This window comes from Schistocerca nitens, chromosome 5 (genome assembly GCF_023898315.1).
Source record: "Schistocerca nitens isolate TAMUIC-IGC-003100 chromosome 5, iqSchNite1.1, whole genome shotgun sequence".
In the NCBI taxonomy this organism is placed as follows: domain Eukaryota; kingdom Metazoa; phylum Arthropoda; class Insecta; order Orthoptera; family Acrididae; genus Schistocerca; species Schistocerca nitens.
The window spans coordinates 846,452,250-846,470,143 of record NC_064618.1 but is presented as its reverse complement, the minus strand read 5'-3'; the positions used below and the strand labels follow the sequence as shown (position 1 = coordinate 846,470,143).

At 40.6% G+C, this 17,894-nt stretch overlaps 1 protein-coding gene across 1 annotated transcript in view; it reads right to left on the bottom strand.

Moving 5' to 3' along the window:
* Positions 1–17,894, bottom strand: part of LOC126260900 (FAS-associated factor 2) — a 118,966-nt gene that overhangs the window by 60,169 nt on the left and 40,903 nt on the right. The window contains exons 3-4 of the mRNA XM_049958354.1: positions 12,417–12,603; positions 11,628–11,801 (exon numbers count right to left, since the gene is read on the bottom strand). Coding sequence (XP_049814311.1) covers positions 11,628–11,801; positions 12,417–12,603 — 361 coding nt within the window. The remainder of the gene's footprint in view (positions 1–11,627; positions 11,802–12,416; positions 12,604–17,894) is intronic.

The following is a 17,894-nucleotide window of genomic DNA, read 5'->3' as shown; positions in this document are numbered from 1 at the left end:
CATTTGTTGACAAATATCTGTTGAATACATTGCCAAGAGAACTCTTTCCCTTCTAAAATCCATACTAGGTCTTGGGCAGAGTGTTATTTCTCTCCATCCACCATCATATTCTGTTCTGTTTTAACCATTATTTCAAGCATCTTTGATATACATAAAGTTAGTGTTATTAGTCTGTAGGAGAATGGGATAAGAGGATTTTTCTTTGGTCGAAGAATCGGAATTAAATTTTGCGTTGCCCATTCTTGTAGCACTGAACCACTCGTCCGTATTTCATTGAACACCCTTTGTAGTGTAGAAAATGACTCCGGTGTCAAATTAGGATTGTATTGCATCAATACCTGGTGCTGAGATGGGTGAATTTTTTAAAGCCTTAATCAATTCTTGTTCTGTAAAAGGGATATGTAATTCACATTCTACTTCATTTCCATTAAAGTAAACATCTTTGTTGTGTTTAATAACAATTGACCAAGAGAGATCTTTGTTATGGGTTGAAACTGGTGCAATTCTGTCCAAGAATGGCTCTAATGAAAGCATTTGTCTCTTGATTAATTCTCCATTTAATCTCCCATTCTAAAAAATCATGCTGGTATTTTTTCGTATGGACTCTCAATACTGAATCCAGCTTTGTATCTTACAAGTCTTAAAAACTTTTTTGTTGTTGTTTCTATTTGCTTGTAATGCAAAAATTTTCTAACAATGGTGTCGTTCCATAATGTGATAGAGTTAATGTTCTCCTTGCTATGGCCCTAAAGCACTCTCTGTTCCAGCAAAAACAACTGCAGATCATTTGCCTTTATTGTTGCTTATTCTTGGATGAGTTTTCTATTAGCTGCTCACTTCATTAGTGAGATGAATTTCCCACTTACTTGGTAATATTGAAATTTTTATTTATTTCCTGCATCATAATTTCTTGTTAATGTTCTCAACTTGATTTTCTAACAACCCATCTAGCTGTGGGATTTGTATACTAACAGTGACCATCCTCGCAACTGATCTTCATAAGTATAGGATAATGATCTGATCATATAGTATCATGGAGTACTTCCCAGAGAGAGGGCAATGCAAGGAGAGCATAGTGTTACGTCTAAAGCAGATCTGCCTATACCAGGAATCATAACCGTTGATGGGAAGCTTCCATTCATAACAGTCAGTGACTTATTATTCAACAATGCACGGCAGATTCGCCCATTCTGTCATTATGTGTGCAGCCCCAAATGACACTGTGAGCCTTGTAGTGTCTGCATAATATACAAGTTGAGTCACATGATACATAACACCCCTTTCATGTTGTGAATGGTTCCAGATATTGAATCGAGGTTTTCGACAAATGATGGAATGCTAAAGGACACATACTCTTGTTATGTCATAAAAGAATCTTTAACTTTAATGTTGACTGACATATTGAATCAAGTATTTTTTTTAATAGAATGATGTACTTAAAAAAATTCAAAAGCACATGAAGAGATTAGTACATTGATATAATGCTTGTTAATTTTGAAGCTGAAACCCTTCACAAAGGAATCCGAGATATAGTCTAAAATTGAAAGGCAAGTCAACCAGAATTGACTATTGCACTGTAAACATGCTCATTTCAAGTTAAATCATTTTATCAGGTCCTTTGGCTGTTTACTTGTCTGCACTGCAGGACTAGCAGGAACTGTGTCATCTATTGGCACGTCATTTCTGCTTCAACATTCCTTGCACACAGACAATACACCAAAGAGGAAGAGTTAGACACGCTAATTTTAAATGGAGATTGTTAAAGAAATACTGTCACAATGGTATGGCATAATAGTGATATCTAACCTGACCATCACTGTCTCTTGCACCGGTATTGGCATGAATTATTAGGTCACTAATACGAACAGAGAATGAGGATGAATACTGCAACTGACAGCGCACTGACAGAGCACTCTTATGGCTATGTTACTCATCAGTTCGCATGTAGTACAAGATGTGTTGTCAAGGAATGAGGGATCAACCAAACGAGTGTCATTCGCGTCTAGCATCAACATAAGTTCCACCCTCATCATCTGCCACAAAATAGGCACTCTGAGGACATGATTTCGAATGATGTATAGAATTTTCATGGTTTGCTCTGCAATACTGGGAGATGGTGCTATGTTTTTCCAACATGTGCTCTTTAGTCAAGAAGCAACACTTACGAACCGAGGTAATGTAAATTTATGTAACATACACTACTGTACAGCTGAAAATCAGTGCTGGCTGATATGAAATTCCACAGTGGGACCTAGATTCATCCCTGGGAGTATCAAACAGATATACGTGTGCATCCTGTCTTACAAACATTCTACCTGCTCTTCTAGAAGAGGTACCACAGGATGAGCTATAGAGTAAGTGGTGAAAACATGACAGCTGACCAGCTAACTCTTCCTCTATTGTAAGTGAACGGAAAGTTGGATAGGCTGGAATGTTGTAGCACAATGGCTAGCCAGGTCCTCTGATTTGACTCCTCTCAATTTCTTTTTATGCGAAGAAATAAAAGATGCAGTCCATCGTGAAGCTCCAACTACGCTTGATAGTATGCACCGTCAAACTGCCACGGCTTACAACAGCGTATCATCCAATGTATTTTCATCTGTGCACCCACCTCTCGAACAGCAATTGCAAATGTTCTTTGCAGTCAATGGTAAACAATGTGAGTACATGCTTAAGTGAAGTGTAAAACAAGGTTTCATTAAGCACTTATTTTCTGGGTGACATGTCGTTAGTCATTCTGAACAAAATGTACACTTTATTTAAATGTGTATTTCATCTAATAACAGTTTCAAGTAGTATCTATAGGCACATTTGTCTGACAGCAGGTGTTTTACCTTTAAGAATCATTCAGATCAGGTGTTCCTTTCTTTATGCAATATAAGAAAGTTAATACAAGTTTCTTTTTTCCATGTATAGTGCTGTTTATTATTATGAAGTATGAAGGACTGCCATTTCTGTTTTGGCTTTGACACATAAGTAGACAGGGAAGGCATAAATGGAAAACTGCCTGATGGAACTGAAGTCGTTTCCACAAAAACCTGGAAAGGTACACACATTTGAAACAGTTTTACTTAGTCCCACCTGATGTGCCGGAAGTAAGCATGTGCTATACATAGTTCCATATACAAAAATCATAGCTGACCCCATATCTTCGTCATAGGTGCCATCCATAAATTATGTCACAGGAATTTCATGATTTTTGGAGATACTGAGCTGATACTCTTGCCCATCAATCATCTTCAAGAATGTCTTGAACTGCATTAATGTTTTCATCTTTAATGAAGATCCAAGGATGGCAATCGTGTTGCTTTGTCCTTCCTCAAACACTATGACAGGCAAACACACATGTGCTTGACAATTATTGATCACCAAAGTGTGCAGGAACCTCAGGAAAACTGCTGTTGCTTGAACTCCTTCATGAGCAAGAAATTTTATAATTATGAAATGTGCAATGGAGAGGTGCATCTGTTGTTCAGACATCGTGAGCATTATTGACGAAGGGTGGAAGTATATAACAGCCAGCTCTACCTACTCCTAACGGCCCCACCTAACAATACTAGAAGTGCAGGCCCGTTTCTACCAACTGCTGATCTTCGCGGAAAAAAAAATCCATTTATATTTGATTCATCCTCATATTTATTACTGACACAGCAGTCACTTTTCTTGATTTGGATACCGTTAAGCACACTCAATGAGTCCCAATCTTCTTCATACAACCACATAGCATCATCATTGCTCATCAAACAGAGAACTTTCCTGACATGTCTAGCTGCAATTCTCTGAGGATGAATCTTCGTGATGGGCAAAACCTCTTGTTGGCTCTTACTTGACTGGTTAGTGGCTTTGTACGATGGAAAATATAGACCACAGATGCTACACGATTGTTTAAATGAGTATGCCTCGACACTGGAGCAACAGCCATCATATGGAAATTGCTTCAAATGTGCAGATGTTCGGAGATCCACAGATAGCTGTAGTAACAGTGGAGCAAATTTCCTATGAGTGCAAACATGCCTGAAGTCTGTTTAATCAAAACAGATGGTGGTAAAAACCCATCTCACAATAATCACCACAGGCTAGATCATCGCACACCATAACACGTGACAATCTCTCATTTCACGATTTGTAAAAAATATTGTGATTTACGTACATGATTTGCTTACCAAATCACATCATTTTTCAATATCCTAGCCTGTGAAATATCCAGTCTGATGTCTGTTGGCACAACCTATTCAGCAACCATATGAAAATCATCAATGACCAATCGGCTCCTGTGAAATACCCAGTCTGATATCTGTTGGCACAACATATTCAGCAAGCATAGGAAAATTGTCAATGACCAATTGGCTCCAAATATTAGCCAATGCAATGCCTGGAATCTCAAACTTCCATTTTTCTTGATCCACATCAGTAGTTTGATTACTGGAATCAAGATGTGAAGCAAAATTGTAATATTTTAATAAAATATCATTAAGTTCATGACTAAGAGGCACCATTTATCACTCCACTCTATTAAATGCAGTTCTTCCTGGAGCATTTGTGGCAATGCAAATAACATCAATCGAAATCCTTTAAAATGTACAGATGAAATTTTTTGTTGGAATCGTCATAAGCAAATAGAAATAAACATGAGTTTTGGAAAACCTTCTCACAAACTTTTTGAAAGCAGGTATTTTAGAAAGTCTATGTACGTCTGTGGCACGAGTCTCTGCATTAAAGGAAGAATGTTTTCCACTAGAAATGTAGGCCCACAGTGCATCTCAGCCTTAGGTTTCTCTTCATCATCTTTCTTTATTATAATACCATGAAATCATGAGCCAGTAATTTTACACAGCGCTCAAGGTACATTAATATTGGTGCTTGAGCAATTGCTGCTGTAATACCTACTGTCACATAGGCTTTATCAAAATAATACTTCACCAGGCCAAAAACTAAAAATTCAAGGTTTCTTATTGTAGCTGTACACAATTTCCCATATTTATACTTTACACATAGCACAAAGTCTGGATTGCACAATATACAAGGAAGAGTTACCAAGTGTTTTTTTCCTTCCTCTGTATTGACTCAGCTGGGAAGGAGTCTTAAGTATAACCTGATCAACTGCTAGTACAGCATTGTTTACATAGTTCAGCTGCTAAGTCGTCCAACATCTTGCAGCACCTTCTAATTTCAGTGCAACATCTCTCATCAGCTGTGCCACAAAAAACTGCAATCTCTTTTAAGACTTCAAGTAAACTGTGCTGATTTTCTTCTACTCTAGGTCAACCAATTGTATATTGAATTTTGAGAGCTGCTGCTATGCCAGAATTAATTTCACAAATTTTTAGAATCGCAACTTTTGTTCGTCATTCCATTGCGCTGATCTTTCTCCACCTTTTTTTGAGTTCAGATTGTTTACTACAATTTTATTTTTAAAAGTGTTCTGACTAGACACTGATATAGGTACTGTTTGAAGTAACTGGCTTTCACTTGATTTTATATTAATATCTTTAGTGTCTTCTGCTTTGTCTTGTTTCTTCCTGCAATTAAAAGTAAACATGTAAAATGTTGAATTGGGGCATTTTACGTAATATGTATCTAAATCACCCTGAAAAATACAGTTACACAATAATGAAAACCACACTGAATCAACCCTGCATGCTTCGAAATTACCTCGGACAAGCAAACAGAAAGGTGCAGTTACCGATTTTGGTTTATGGTAAGTAGTGAATAACAACTGAATTTAACTGACTAGGCTGCTCTGTTTTTCAATTTGTCATGTAATGTTAAATAAATTTTTAGCATGGGAGAACAAAATATTAAAATACAAAACTTTAATTCCTTTTTATGTCCACAGATTCTACTTGTTTTGTTTTGGTGGTTTGGACGATGAAGGAATGTCTGGCAGGGGATTTTTTTTGGGGGGAGAGGCAGGGGGGGGGGGAGTGTCACTTTTAGTTTCGTCAATTTTCTTTGGAATTATTTGATTTTTAAATCCACTTCACTTTCAACACTGTCCCTACTTTTCAATCTTCACCATAACGTGTTAACTGCATTTAATATTTTTTTTTTATTTTTACCAGCAAAAGCTGCACAGCATACTTCATATAGTTTGTGCTAAGGAACATCTAAATCACCTTTTTACATATTTTAAATCTGTTACATACACTAAAAATCACAAAATAGTACCACCAATAAAAATACGCCCTTCACTCAGCGAAAATTTTGTTTCGACCGAACGACATAACAAACAATTAAACAGACACAAAATTAGGGTGGCGTGGCGATTTTTGTCAAAGCCTCGAAGTTGCTGTTGGCCTTCCACCATATGTCAAAGGCAGCCCACATGCAGCACTGTATGAATAGTGAGTGTGAACTCGCACAATTGCATGTGCCAAAAATGGATATAAACAAATCTAAACCTTGTTTAATAATATTAATAGAGTCTGAAATAATATAAAACTTTTCATTAGAGTTGTAACACTTTAGGATTTACACATGTAACATCACAAGGATTAGAACCGCCCCCCCCCCCCCCCCCCCGCCAACAAACAGTGTCACACTTTGTTGAGTCTTCCCTCCCCCTTAATGTGTGACGTAATTCGTGGAAAATAATAGTGTAGACCTTGTCTTGTTGCATATAATGACAGTGTGTGGCACGAGAGCTCTGCATGGCAGTATTTATACTGCAGTTTTCTGCCTCTGGCTATATTGCTTCCCAATTTTAGTACATTTCTCAGACTGTTTTGTGAAAGGTTTCAATGTCAATATCAACAGGTGCTATCTCACTGTAATGTAAAAGATAATTAATCGAAACCCTCAGCTGCCAACAGGTGTTGCTGATTTACCTCAATGAGGACAGCTGAAAATGTGTGCCCCGACCGGGACTCAAACCCGGGATCTCCTGCTTACATGGCAGACGCTCTATCCATCTGAGCCACCGAGGACACAGATGAATAGCGCGACTGCAGGGACCTATCCCTTGCACGCTCCCCGTGAGAACCACATTCCCAACTGTCCACAATCTACATTCGTAATGTTCCTAATAGATATTTGTCCATCCACTCATTACTCGAGCCCACTAAAGAGACGATTCCCGTAAGAGTTCAGGCAACCTGTGCAGATTTGCATAGGTGAAGGTCAATGAGTAACTGTTCCTGAAAGAACAGATACCCTTGATGACTGTGCAGCTTCTCTGGAATAAATGATAATTAATCAAAACCCTCAGCTGCCGACAGGTGTTGTTGATTTACCTCAATGAGGACAGCTGAAAATGTGTGCCCCGACTGGGACTCGAACCCGGGATCTCCTGCTTACCTCATTGAGGTAAATCAACAACACCTGTTGGCAGCTGATGCTCTCGATTAATTATCATTTATTCTAGAGAAGCTGCACGATCATCAATGTTATCTGTTCTTTTGGGAACAGTTACTATCTTCATATATCAGTGTAATGTCTTTCTAAGAGCTATTGAATGCACTTATGAAAAGTATATAGTTCCATATATAAAAAGAAAAATGTTTTAATATATCTGTTGATACCAGAGTTTAGAGCAGGGCTTAACAACTGGCTGGTTTTGAGCGCGAGTACTCGCGTCTGCTCAGGCACGTGCTCGCGAGCAGGTGCAAGGTCGCAGAGTAGGGAGGGAGGGGAAATGCGCGCGCACGTTTGAATAGGGCCGCAGCGTGCCTATTGAATTCGTGCCAACTAGGTAACGTTTAAAGTACTACGATCAGCTCTAACAGTCACTTCGCTGGTTAAGAATCATGTAATGTCGCCGTTGTGTAACCCCAACCATGCTTTCGCAGTTCAACCCCCATTGGGAGGAATTGGATCTGTTTACAGAAAAAGATGGTCTTGCAAAATATTTAGTATGTCACAAAACGCTGAATTCTTGTAGGAAATTTAATTTGCACCGACATTATATGTCGTACCACGCGAAAGACTATGGAAGTCGAAAATGGGATGGACCAAATCATGCACAGGAAGTTATTAAACTTAAAAAGAAGCTATCTGAAGAAGATCTGGACGACGAAGAAAAATCAACTGAGGCAGCTCTCAGAGTGAATTACAAAATTGCTTTGCTTTTAGCAACATCCCTGCGACCCTTCGCTGATGGCGATTTAATAAAAGAATGTTTGGTAGTTGCAGCGGAACATTTGTGTCCATCTCAAGTTGAACAGTTTCGGATTGTGCCATTATCTAACATGACCATTATGCGTCGCATACAGGACATGGCAGACGACATCCAGAGCCAGCTTGCAAATATCTGTAAAGATTTTATGGCGTATTATCTAGCTCTGGATGAAAGTGTTGATATCACTGGAACAGCACTGCTTACCATATTTTTTAGAGGTGTTAATAGAGATCTTCAGGTGAGGGAGGAGCTCCTCGATGTAGTAGCCATGAAGAACACTACAACCGGAGGTGATATTTTAAGTAGTGTTGAAGAAAGTGTTGAAAATATAGGATTGTCGTGGAATTCTTTAGTTTCAGTGTCTACAGACGGTGCACCAGCAATGACAGGGAAAAAAATCAGGTTTCGTTGCGCTGTTGAAGGAGAATATGCAAAAACTGACCGTGCCGAATGAAATAAGGCGCGTTCACTGTGTCATCCACCAGGAAAACTTATGTGCAAAGAGTACCACTCTAAAAAATGTGAAGAGTGTTGTTGTTCATACAACCAATTATATAAGGAAGCATGGGCTACAACACAAGCAATTTAAAAGCTTTCTTGAGGATGTAGAAAGCCAGTATGGTAGCCTGCCTTATTACAGCGAGGTCCGCTGGCTTAGCCGTGGCGAATTATTAAATCAATTTTTTTGCCTATTAGATGAGATAAATATGTTCATGGAAATAAATAACATGTGTTTTCCTGAATTGAAAGAGCCTTCATGGAAATGTGATCTCGCGTTCTTAGCAGTGTACAGGATGGGCGTATGGGCAGGCAGTGGGCATTGTGGAATAATAGGGTAATTTTTAGAGAAAGGCCATTTATTGGCTAAAGCATGTTGAAAGGGGCTACATAGGCCTAGGGAGGTGAGGGTGAGCCAGAGCTTATAATTTGGCGAACATTGTTCGCGAAGCTACCGAAAGTTGTTGTCTGCCAAAACTAAGTTCACAGTGCCGCAGCACTGGGAGAAGCGGGAGATGTTCAATGCTACAGGGCGCGCATCCGACTTGCGGGTGAGCAAGAATATGAGAGCGAGCCTGACGACGGGAGGCCTGGTATATTCGACGCACCACGCGGCTTCCTCCGCCCTGATTGGTCAGGACCGAGCAAACCGTGCGGGCGGCATGGAACTTTCCAGAGCGTTGCCTGCTAAGCGACGCCTGGGACGGCGTTACCTCGTAAGCACATGAGAGAAGCGCGTGACCAAGGTGCCCTTCCTCGGTGCTGACTTCCTGTTACTAGACCGTGGGATGAAAGAATTTACAGGCAGCTAACACTGCCAGCCGTGGCTTGGCCGCAATGGAAAAATGATGTTACTGTTTGGGTGCTCGTATAATAAAGTAAAATCTCCTACTGTCTGGTTCATCCTTTACAGCAGATTTAACTAGCCATCTGAATGCTTTGAACATTTCACTACAAGGTAAAGATCTGCTAATTACTCATTTCATAGATCGAATACAAGCTTTTAAAATGATATTGACACTTTGGGTGAGTCAGCTGGAAACAGGAAATCTAGCTCATTTTCCTAAATTATCATCCACGCAAGATGTTCACAAAGACTGTGAACGTTATTCACATAGTTTAGGTGCCCTTGAGGGAGAATTTGATCAACGGTTTCAAGATCTGACAGCACTAGACAGTGATTTTGATCTGTTCTCCTCTCCATATTCAGCGAATATTGAAGAGATTCGTCCTGAGCTGCAACTAGAAATTATTGACCTGCAGTGTGACAGAGAATACAGAGACAAATTTCAGAACAAGAAGAACATTTTGGAATTCTACAGACATGTCCCTCAGGATAGATTTCCTCGTTTGCACAAACTGGCAGCTACAATAATATCAATGTTTGGTTCCAGTTATGTTTGTGAACAACTGTTCTCTGCAATGAAATGTAACAAGACGTGCCTGAGAAACGCATTGTCTGATGGAAATTTAAACTGCACGCTGTGCCTACAATGCACAAGAACAACTACTCCGAACATAGACGCAATTGTAAAGGGCAAAAAGTACAAGATAACAGAGAAACCCACACTTCAGTGACACCTTTTATTGTGTAACAGTTCACAAATTAATACTAATGTAGAGGCATACACTAAGCTAATAAAATGATGTGGCACGTGTACATTCTCCTTTATTTGTTTCATTTCTCGCAGTAATAATTCGTGAGTGCTATCCCTGCAGGTGGCCGCGGATTTACATTGACTGGCGGCAGCTGTTGTGTGCCCCACATCACTCTCCCCACTCTCCGCTCTGGTCTGGTAGTGGGGGTAGCGTGCTCGTGCCTTGCTGCTCACAGCTTGCTCCACGAGCACGTAAGTTGTGAAGCCCTGGTTTAGAGCATTATCTGTTCAACTACAACCAATTGCTGAAAACTTTGTTTCCAGATCTGGAACTGCCTTGAAATAAAAATGTCTTACATGACTCACCCTGTTTACAGTGATGCTATTTGTTGAAACAAATCCTCCCACTGACCGCTTGTCAGAGTCCTTGATGGAATTTACAGTGGCATATACAACAACATATAAGAGTAATGGCTAATTCAATCTAGGCACCACAGCTTGAAATGACAGATTATGCAAATTTACGGCTATCCGGAGATGGATTTTACTGTCTCTTAGCAGGACTGCTATGCTGCCTCCTCTCCAATCATCTCAGTCAGCTATTTATGTAGTACAGTCCTTGATTAAAAACTGTTCATTCAGCTGGAGCCCTGTTTATGACATTGCTGCAGCTGCTATGCAGTTCACCTGCAACTGTCACACTTAACTTCATTTATTTGAAAGTACAGTGTGTCTGTTCCACAGTAAAATGTTAAATTTTGTCTTGCTGCTGGTATACTTTACAAAAGACCATAATCTCTTTGGATTTTCTGCCGGATTTTGAGACACGAGTTTTGTTGGGTGAAAATATTTGTAGTGCTCAATTTTGAGCTTGTATGAGGCATTACCAATTTTGGAGATTTTATGTTTTTTAAAAAATCTGGTATGCTTTTTTCGTTGCTTCTTCAACAGTGTCCTGGCCTCTTTGGTATACTGTGAGGGATCTGTTCCATCTCTTATTAACTTGCTCGAAACTCTCAACTGCCATAATACTACTACTTTCGATTTAAGTGCCATTTGGTCTAAGTTTATGAAGTTAGTTTGTAAGAAATGAAACTGTCTACTAGGAAAGCATCAAGTAATTTTTTTTTTTAACAGATGTAGTATGCATTTATTTTTGGTGCATTTAAATGTTAAGCATCTTGATAATAAACTAGAGCATTGGATGCATGACCAACCAATGAGCTTTAAAAAAAACAAGCACTATCTTTCATCCTGTCAGATATGCACAGTTAGACAAGCACATTTACTCTTGTGTAGTATCCATTAACCATGCTAATAACTTATGCAGAGCATCATCCATAACCACACTGCAAAAAATGAAAATAATCTGTACAGCTGAAAAAAAAATTAAAAGTACTCCATACAAAACTCACCTCCCAACAACAGTCATTCTGTTTTCCCGAAGACAAATTACTGCCAGAAACGGGTAGCCATTTTCTCGTAATGCCTGAGATACTCGATAGCCCTCTGGGGTGGTCACAGAGCAGCCCCAAAACAACATATTTGTATTAATGTACGTCACAACCTCCATGTCTGATAATGTGTTCCTAGAAAGCAAAGAAAGTTTCCAGGTTCTTATATCTTCTCACATTTAAAAACTCTACAGCAAATACGAATTAATTGTTCATTACAATTGTGCGAGTCTATGTATGACAACGTGCTAAGTGTCACTCACGACACAGAGGAGGGTCGAGTCTCAAATGAGCACAATGAAAATGAATACTAGACATATTTAGGCTTTTGGATAAAGGCCTTCTTCAGAAACAGAAGACTCGTATACTCAAACAACAACTCACACACCTGGCTAATGTCTACAGGCACTAAGGCCCAACTGCATCTGATGTGAGCGGCAATCTACTGGGTTGGGTAGTCGGGGAATAATGAGAAGGCATGTAGTGGGGAGGGGGATAGATAGCCCTCTGCGGTGGTCACAGAGTAGCCCCAAAACAACATATTTGTACTGAAGAATGTTATTCCATTTTTGGACTTTCCAATGATTGAAAGTGCAAAATATGCTAGAATCAAGGATGGGGAGAGTAAAAATAAAAATACACTGAGTACCAAGTTTGAAAACATTCACAAAAATTAGGACTGTATTACAATAGTTCTATACTTTTGTGTATGTAAACACATTGAAGTCCTCTATAAGTGCAGCAGCATACCTACAGAAATTGTCGGTATCTTGATGATCTTCACAATGCAAGTATATTAGAAGGAAACGAAGCTCTCGCTTAGCGTCATTCAGTGCCTGGCTGTATGTTCCTTGATAAAACACTGGATGCCTTGATCCATATTTTTCTTCAAAGGAATTTATAAATTTAAGTACATCACCAACAGGATCAGTAATATCTGCAAAAAAGGAATATGTGGATGAAACAATTGCTGCTGATCATATGCTATAATACTAGTCTGCCTTCTCCCTGTCTGGTGCACCTGTATAACTTTTTTTTACTTTACACATCTAGTTCCACAGGACCAAACACGATCAGTAATATCTGCAAAAAAGGAATAGGTGCATGAAACAATTGCTGCTGATCATATGCTATAATATTAGTCTGCCTTCTCTCTGTCTGGTGCACCTGTATAACTTTTTTTTTTTATTTTACACACCTAGTTCCACAGGACCAAACTGAGGAACAAATGTCCAAGGTCATGGAATGTGTCAGTACATGGAATTATAACATAAAAGTAATAACAGATAAAATAAAATGATTATGAACACAAAAGAAGACAAGCCATAAGTTTATGTACATGCAATTAACAATATAACACAAAAATCAGCTTAAATTTTCAAGGAACTCCTAGACAGAATAGTAGTATATATATATACATATATATACACATACATACTTACCAAACGAAAGCGCTGGCAGGTCGATAGACACACAAACAAACACAAACATACACACAAAATTCAAGCTTTCGCAACAAACTGTTGCCTCATCAGGAAAGAGGGAAGGAGAGGGAAAGACGAGAGGATGTGGGTTTTAAGGGAGAGGGTAAGGAGTCATTCCAATCCTGGGAGCGGAAAGACTTACCTTAGGGGGAAAAAAGGACGGGTATACACTCGCACACACACACACACATATCCATCCACACATATACAGACACAAGCAGACATATTTAAAGACAAAGAGTTTGGGCAGAGATGTCAGTCGAGGCAGAAGTACAGAGGCAAAGATGTTGTTGAATGACAGGTGAGGTATGAGTGGCGGCAACTTGAAATTAGCGGAGATTGATGCCTGGTGGGTAACGGGAAGAGAGGATATATTGAAGAGGAAGTTCCCATCTCCGGAGTTCGGATAGGTTGGTGTTGGTGGGAAGTATCCAGATAACCCGGACGGTGTAACACTGTGCCAAGATGTGCTGACCGTGCACCAAGGCATGTTTAGCCACAGGGTGATCCTCATTACCAACAAACACTGTCTGCCTGTGTCCATTCATGCGAATGGACAGTTTGTTGCTGGTCATTCCCACATAGAATGCATCACAGTGTAGGCAGGTCAGTTGGTAAATCACGTGGGTGCTTTCACACGTGGCTCTGCCTTTGATCGTGTACAACTTCCGGGTTACAGGACTGGAGTAGGTGGTGGTGGGAGGGTGCATGGGACAGGTTTTACACTGGGGGTGGTTACAAGGATAGGAGCCAGAGGGTCCCACGTCGAATGTTTCCCTCTATTATATATATAAAACAAAGATGATGTGACTTACCAAACGAAAGCGCTGGCAGGTCGATAGACACAAAAACAAACACAAACATACACACAAAATTCAAGCTTTCGCAACAAACAGTTGCCTCATCAGGAAAGAGGGAAGGAAAGGGAAAGACGAAAGGATGTGGGTTTTAAGGGAGAGGGTAAGGAGTCATTCCAATCCCGGGAGCGGAAAGACTTACCTTAGGGGGAAAAAAGGATGGGTATACACTCGCACACACACACAAATCCATCCACACATATACAGACAAAAGCAGAAATTTGTAAAGGCAAAGAGATTCGGCAGAGATGTCAGTCGAGGCAGAAGTACAGAGGCAAAGATGTTTTTGAAAGACAGGTAGGTATGAGCGGCGGCAACTTGAAATTAGCGGAGGTTGAGGCCTGGCGGATAACGAGAAGAGAGGATATACTGAAGGGCAAGTTCCCATCTCCGGAGTTCTGACAGGTTGGTGCCCCCAGTGCAAAACCTGTCCCATGCACCCTCCCACCACCACCTACTCCAGTCCTGTAACCCGGAAGGTGTACACGATCAAAGGCAAGAGCCACGTGTGAAAGCACCCACGTGATTTACCAACTGACCTGCCTACACTGTGAAGCTTTCTATGTGGGAATGACCAGCAACAAACTGTCCATTCGCATGAATGGACACAGGCTGACAGTGTTTGTTGGTAATGAGGATCACCCTGCGGCTAAACATGCCTTGGTGCACGGCCAGCACATCTTGGAACAGTGTTACACCATCCGGGTTATCTGGATACTTCCCACTAACACCAACCTGTCAGAACTCCGGAGATGAGAACTTTCCCTTCAGTATATCCTCTCTTCTCATTATCCGCCAGGCCTCAACCTCCCCTAATTTCAAGTTGCCGCCGCTCATACCTCACCTGTCTTTCAACAACATCTTTGCCTCTGTACTTCTGCCTCGACTGACATCTCTGCCCAAACTCTTTGTCTTTAAATATGTCTGCTTGTGTCTGTATATGTGTGGATGGATATGTGTGTGTGTGCGCGAGTGTATACCCGTCCTTTTTTCCCCCTAAGGTAAGTCTTTCCGCTCCCAGGATTGGAATGACTCCTTACCCTCTCCCTTAAAACCCACATCCTTTCGTCTTTCCCTCTCCTTCCCTCTTTCCTGATGAGGCAACCGTTGGTTGCGAAAGCTTGAATTTTGTGTGTATGTTTGTGTTTGTTTGTGTGTCTATCGACGTGCCAGCGCTTTCGTTTGGTAAGTCACATCATCTTTGTTTTTAGATATATTTTTCCCACGTGGAATGTTTCCCTATATATATATATATATATTCCACATGGGAAAAATATATTAAAAACAGAGATTCCATGACTTACCAAACGGGAAAGCGCTGGTAGATAGGCACAATAAAAAACACACAAACACACACACAAAATTTCGAGCTTTCGCAACCCCCGGTTGCTTTGTCAGGAAAGAGGGAAGGAGAGGGAGGAGAGGGAAAGATGAAAGGATTTGGGTTTTAAGGGAGAGGGTAAGGAGTCATTCCAATCCCGGGAGCGGAAAGACTTACCTTAGGGGGAAAAAAGGACAGGTATACACTTGCACACACACACCTATCCATCCACACATATAGAGACACAAGCAGACATATTTAAAGACAAAAAGATTGGGCAGAGATGTCAGTCGAGGCGGAAGTGCAGAGGCATAGATGTTGTTGAATGGCAGGTGAGGTATGAGCGGCAGCAACTTGAAATTAGCGGAGGTTGAGGCCTGGCGGATAACGAGTAGAGAGGATATACTGAAGGGAAAGTTCCCATCTCCGGAGTTCTGACAGGTTGGTGTTAGTGGAAAGTATACAGATAACACGGATGGTGTAACACTGTGCCAAGATGTGCTGGCCGTGCACCAAGGCATGTTTAGCCACAGGGTGATCCTCATTACCAACAAACACTGTCTGCCTGTGTCCATTCGTGCGAATGGACAGTTTGTTGCTGGTCATTCCCACATAGAAAGCGTCACAGTGTAGGCAGGTCAGTTGGTAAATCACATGGGTGCTTTCACACGTGGCTCTGCCTTTGATCATGTACAACTTCCGGGTTATAGGACTGGAGTAGGTGGTGGTGGGAGGGTGCATGGGATAGGTTTTACACCGGGGGCGGTTACAAGGGTAGGAGCCAGAGGGTAGGGAAGGTGGTTTGGGGATTTCATGTGGACGAACCAAGAGGTTACGAAGGTATATATATACTCGCGCGCGCACACACACACACATATCCATCCGCACGTACACAGACACAAGCAGACATTTGTCTGCTTGTGTCTGTGTATGTGCGGATGGATATGTGTGAGTGTGCGAGTGTATACCTGTCCTCTTTTCCCCCTAAGGTAAGTCTTTCCGCTCCCGGGATTGGAATGACTCCGTACCCTCTCCCTTAAAACCCACATCCTTTCATCTTTCCCTCTCCTTCCCTCTTTCCTGATGAGGCAACAGTTTGTTGCGAAAGCTTGAATTTTGTGTGTATGTTTGTGTTTGTTTGTGTGTCTATCGACCTGCCAGCACTTTCGTTCGGTAAATCACATCATCTGTGTTTTTAGATATATTTTTCCCACGCTTGCCCTTCAGTATATCCTCTCTTCCCGTTACCCACCAGGCCTCAACCTCCGCTAATTTCAAGTTGCTGCCGCTCATACCTTACCTGTCATTCAACAACATCTTTATCTTTGCCTCTGTACTTCCGCCTCGACTGCCTTTACAAATGTCTGCTTGTGTCTGTATATCTGCGGATGGATATGTGTGTGTGTGCAAGTGTATACCTGTCCTTTTTTCCCCCTAAGGTAAGTCTTTTCGCTCCTGGGATTGGAATGACTCCTTACCCTCTCCCTTAAAACCCACATCCTTTCGACTTTCCCTCTCCTTCCCTCTTTCCTGATGAAGCAACCGTTGGTTGCGAAAGCTTGAATTTTGTGTGTATGTTTGTGTGTCTATCAACATGCCAACACTTTCGTTTGGTAAGTTATATATATACATAGCCCAAACCGCCCGTTTCTGAGTCAAAAATATCCTTTTTGAATGGGATGATGTGTCCAAAAATATAATACCATATGTCATAAGGTAATGAGAATAAGCAAAGTAGACTATTTTTTTGGGTCAAACTACCATTTACTTCAGATACCATTCAAATATTAAAAATGGCAGCATTAAGTCTTTGAATAAGATCCTGAATGCGGGCTTTCCATGACAGTTTACTATCTATCTGATCACCTAGAAATTGGAACTGTTCAGTTTCATTAATCATATGCCCATTCTGTGAAATTAAAATGTCAGGTTTTGTTGAATTGTGTGTCAGAAACAGTAAAAACTGAGTTTTATTGTGATTTAGCTTTAGTTTATTTTCTACAAGCCGTGAACTCACGTCAAGAACTGCACTATTTGAAACACTGCCAACATTGCACACAACATTCTTAGCAACCAAGCAATAAATGTTTTAGAATACCTGTAATACTAAAGGGCATATCATTTATACAAATAAGGAACAGGAGTGATCCCAGCACTGATCCCTGGGGCACCCCCCATTTAACCATGCCCCGCTCAGACCCCACCTCATAGCCATTCACAACACTGTGCAGAATGACATTCCACTGTCTGTTATTAATGTCAGAGGTGAACCAATTCTGAGCTATTCCCCATATTCCATAATGGTTCTACTTCTGGAGCAATATTTTGTGATCAAAACAATCAAACCCCTTGATTAAATTAAAAAAAAAAGATGTCTAGTGTTCAAAAAATTTTGTTTAATCCACCCAGTACCCCCCAGAGAAGACAGAATGTGGCATTTTCAGTTGCTAAACCACTTCTAAAATCGAACCGTACATTTGATAGCAAATTCTGTGAAATAAAATGATCAATTATCCTTACATACACAGCCTTTTCCATAATTTTAGCAAACACTGATGGCATAGAA